The following is a 4,843-nucleotide window of genomic DNA, read 5'->3' as shown; positions in this document are numbered from 1 at the left end:
AGTGTAGTGTAGTAGTGTAGTGTGTGTAGTGTGAGTACGTAGTGTGTGTGTGTGTGTGTGTGTGTGTGTGTGTGTGTGTGTGTGTGTGTGTGTGTGTGTGTGTGTGTGTGTGTGTGTGTGTGTGTGTGTGTGTGTGTGTGTGTGTGTGTGTGTGTGTGTGTGTGTGTGTGTGTGTGTGAGAAAGAGAGAGACAGGAGAAACAAAGTGTGCATATGTATTATATATTCAACTGCAGCACTTTCTTTACTCTCCCATCATGCTGAAACTTGATTTGATCATAAATTGCCACCTATGTTCATGATCATCAAGAACCAATCACTCATTTAGCTGAGATGGGGGGCATTTTATTATTAATTAACTTCTTCTCGAAAAGGGGCGTTTTAATAGTGCAGGCAAAAAACAGGCATAAGAAAGGCATCCATTATTCATTACTGCACCGAACTAGAAGCATTACCATGTACCAAAATGAGAAAGGCCTGATAATGACTCATAAAGGGGGGAAAATTAAAGGCGTTCCAATATAGAAAGGCAGGCCCCATATCCCTCAATACTTTTGTGATCTTCATTAGCGCACGATGTTCCCAGCAACGTGGAGAAGTGAAGAAGTAGGGGTGATTACAGCAGGGCGGGACAAGGGTTTTACTTAGCTGGTATCAAAGGGAGTTACCGTAATATTTCAGGACAAAGAAGCCGCTGGTGCTGAAGTCGCTGTGGAATTTGATGAGGACCTGATTGGCGGTGGTGGACACGCCCTCCTGCACTGAGTTGCCGCTGAACTGACCGATTTGAGGCGATGCCTGGTCGGGTCCATCCCTATATCAGAGAGGGGGAGGGGGAAATATATGAAAGATTGAAGGGAGGATGAGGACAGAGAAGCAATCTTGTGGACTTTGTTTTTAAAACCTGAGAAAAAGTTTCACTTTAATCAACAGCGTCAAAACACGTTCAGTATGAGTAACCTGATGATGTTGTATACAGTAGTGCTAAAACTTGTTGCCTCCGTCAGCTCCGCCAGTTTTTTTTTGTGAGGGGGGGTTAATGATTAATAATTTGCATTAATGTACAAAATCAGCAACAGCTTTTGTGACATCTTCGTTCCCTGCAAAACACTTTGTGTCGAGGCAGTTAATATTCTGTTCGTGAACATAATGAGTGTGTATTGTTATCACCAGGCTTCAGCTCCTGCGACCCTGGATGGAATTAAGTCTTCAGTTAATGTATGGATGGTTATCACAACATCCTAAATCCCTTAGCCTAATAACGTGATGTATAAGGAACTCTTGCCCTGGGAATCAAAAATTAATTGAATTGTAATGACCTCTTTGATTTTCACTCTTTATGGAGAGTAGGTTATTATCTGCGAAGGGTGAATATATCTATGGGAATGCACTCATTACTGTAGCTACAGTACATGTCAGCCTTATTCAGGTTCAATTATAACTGAATTTCACTAAACTTCAAAGAACAATCAATGTGTGGCAAAGACGTGACAATACTGATATGTTTTATTGATGGAAATACGTCTTAAACTCTTTGAGGCACCAATAAATTACAAAACTAATAAGAGGCTGAGGCATTAGCAGTCACTGAAATAGTTACTGGCATGCTGCCATTGGTGGATGATACCCTGAGATGCTGAAGGCTCTGAATGTTGTCAGCCTGCTGAGTCTGGCCGATCTCTTGGACACCATCCACATTTGGCAGTTGTGAGGCAGCCCCAACTGAAAGAGTTTAAGTGTCTATGGGCCTTGTTCCCAAATGAGGGTACAATGTAGTGTGAAATTGCCAAGTGGCATAGCACTGAAATGTCATGTTGAAAATGGAGCAAAGCCTGAAGGTGAAGTTCTCAATTTACGGATACAAAGAGTTGAAATGAGCTGCCTGTGCAGGTTTGGGTCATAGAGTGAGAAGCAGGATATTTGGGAGGAGCTCGGAGTAAAACTGCTGCTGTACTACTCCTCCTGAAAAGAGCCAGTAGAGATAGTTCAGACATCTAATGAGGATGCCTTAGGGATGGCTCCCTGTGGAGCCACATGAGGCACATTCGACTGAGAGGAGACCCCGGGGCAGACTCTGAACATGCTTATAGAGAAGAGGCTGAACATGCATGAAGAGCTAGGATGGCCTAAATGACAATATAACTTCCTGTGAGAAGATTGAGATCTAGCTACCTTGAAAAATGTTCTATACCTATATATTGTTATATAAATGTTTCTACTGAGGTAGCTTAACCCATTCTTTTGTTTTGTTTGAATGATGGAGAGCAATTTTGAAAGAGCCTTTCTAGGATTGTTGCATCTGTGTGATTATGTATCTTAATTTGCCAGGTATTTACTTTCCTGCATTAGCCAAACAGACAAACCAACATAGTGTACACATACATTGTGTCTCAATTGAGCTTTCTCAGCTGATATACTATAATATATGTATCCCTATTGCAATGGAACATTTTAAATTGTAAATGTACAGTCCAAGATGAATAGAAGTGTGGATGGCGGTGGGGTGATAATAGAACTTGTCATTTGCACTGAAGCCCTTTATGAGACATGCATTAGCTGCTGGCAGCACAGAACACGGATGCACCTCTGCTAATGAGAGCAGGGGAGAACTTTCAAAACTTTTCTAAAATATTACTATGATTCATTTCTGAAATAATCTGCCTGCTTGGATGACAATTTTTGTTTGTAATGCATGTAGCAACGACATACTACTTTACTCTGATGATAACAAAAAAAAAACCTTCATGTGGGAGGACAGTACAATTCTTTTATACTCTATAGAAAAGTATTTCATTATTTGCACAATCCAGTAGCTCTAGGCCTATTCACATGAATGATGTAAACTAAATGCTTTTTTGGATGCGTGTGTGTTCCTTTATTATCCTTGATATTACAAAAAATCGTATTGCCGTTTCATTTCAGAGTGATCAGCAAAATGGGCGACGGCAGTCAGGCAGGGAAATGAAATGTTACCATCAGGGAAAAGATTGTTCATTTGCTTTTTCATTTGAAAAACCGTAGTGCCAGTAGCTCTCTCCTCCCGTACTGTTAATGGTAGCCCTATATGCTGGAAGGCATTTCCCTCCTTCATCACCCAGGAGGACAGCTCCATGACTGCCTGAGGCTTACCTTGCTACAGAGAGGCTAGAAAAAGGTAGAGGAAGAAGCTGAGACTCAGATAGATGCAGCTGCTGGACTGATAACAAGCAGTTAGTGTGAAGTAGTTTACTTCTTCACAATTATATGAAATTATTAAAATTCCTATATACTGATAAAGAGCCAATGAATCTCAGCTGTTTCATGTGTGCACACATTTCCGTCTTTTTAGCTTGAGAGAGAGAGACACACAGTGACTCAGACTTTAGTTCAGTCTCTTATTTCATCTTGTACCGGAATCTATTTTGCCTTAGCAAGGGACTGTAAGGAAAAAAAAATTGTCAGGGAAAGAAATGATGAAAGGAATCCACAGATGTCCAGACAAAGGTCAACATATTTGGCTGTTGGCTCATCTAATACGGGTGTCACATGAAAAGTTCAAAACTTCGTCAAAAGTTGTCCAACTGGCCTGTGGCTCTGACATTTTGTCAACTGTTAAATCCATTGTGAGCAGGTTTTGAGTTTGCAATAAGAGAGGAAAAATACTGGCCCCAATAAAGAATGTGAAATCTCATATATTTTCTCAAGTTCTTCCTTGAGTAAAGACATACAACTTCAATTGTCAAACCATTTGGGTGATGCTCTAAAAGCAATGCACTGTAATTTGAACCCACTTGGTGAAAACTCCCCTTAGTCTTGTTTTGTAGAAATCTGTCAATTCTTTCAGAAGCTTAAACACACATCACTTTTAATTAACAAAGAGTGTTTCTACAGAATGTCAATAGGACTCTGTATGTAGCTCTGTATACAGAAAACAGACGGTTTTTAATGCGTGACATACCTAGAGAGAATTGGTGACTTACCACACAGTGATGTAGTCGTAGATTGGCTCAGTATTGATAACAGAGAAATTGATGGAGATGCCGTACCCAGGAGGCACTCTGACAGTCCACATGCAGTCCTGAAAGTGTGGATACTCAGCTGGGTGTCCCGGAGAGTAAATTGTGCCATTCATGGATGTTACATTCCCACCACAGAGAGCTGCAGGGAGGGAAAAATCAGAGATTCTGGATTTAAAAAAAGGCCTTTCTTGCTTTACCTCAAATCGTAAAACCAACCCGGTCTCACTCCCTGATAGTCCAATAGCGACGCTTGGTCAGGGACCTTTGGCGTGCAGTTGGAGAGTGGTCTGCCTGCAGGCCTCCACTCTCAGGACAGTTCCGGTGTAGGCTCCACTTTCAAGACACCTCCACTCTCAGTACAGGAAGTGACGATTCTGACGAACACGTTTGTTTCCCCACCCCCCGAAGGACTCGTCTGATGGAAGTTTTCAAATCACAATGGAGACTCATCACGGAGGTGATGAGTCCGCTCACCATGCACTTTGGGTCGGCCTTGGTCAAGCCCTTTTTCACCCCCCCATCCTGGTTCTCGTAAAAGTTGACTTATCAATTTTTCGCTCAAATGACACCATGGAGGAATGTAACGGGAGTTAACAGGGGACCCGCCTCACGAGTGCCTATTTTCCCCGCTTTTAGGCAATTTCACCCGGTTCCTTCTACCGGGGACACTGCCCGGTCTCGGGTTTCCCCCCACGGCCTGTGTCCAGCCGTATCCCCCCCCACTCTTCCATATATTAACGGATTTTGAAAGATTTTCTCCTCTCCTCTCACTGATCGAATGGCAAACGCGACCCACCATCGGAGGGCCTCCACGGGCCCGGCCTAGTGCCGGTGCTCTGGTAGTTC

The 4,843-nt window shown here is 42.6% G+C and overlaps 1 protein-coding gene across 1 annotated transcript in view; it reads right to left on the bottom strand.

Moving 5' to 3' along the window:
* LOC104957131 (CUB and sushi domain-containing protein 3-like) overlaps positions 1-4,843 on the bottom strand; it is a 196,504-nt gene that overhangs the window by 78,281 nt on the left and 113,380 nt on the right. Inside the window, 2 exon segments of the mRNA XM_010784744.1 lie at positions 668-813; positions 3,959-4,136. Coding sequence (XP_010783046.1) covers positions 668-813; positions 3,959-4,136 — 324 coding nt within the window.

The sequence above is a fragment of the Notothenia coriiceps genome, unplaced genomic scaffold, assembly GCF_000735185.1.
Source record: "Notothenia coriiceps isolate Sejong01 unplaced genomic scaffold, NC01 NC01_scaffold00026424, whole genome shotgun sequence".
NCBI lineage: Eukaryota > Metazoa > Chordata > Actinopteri > Perciformes > Nototheniidae > Notothenia > Notothenia coriiceps.
Note: the sequence above shows the minus strand (reverse complement) of the source record. Positions and strands in the feature narration are given on the sequence as shown.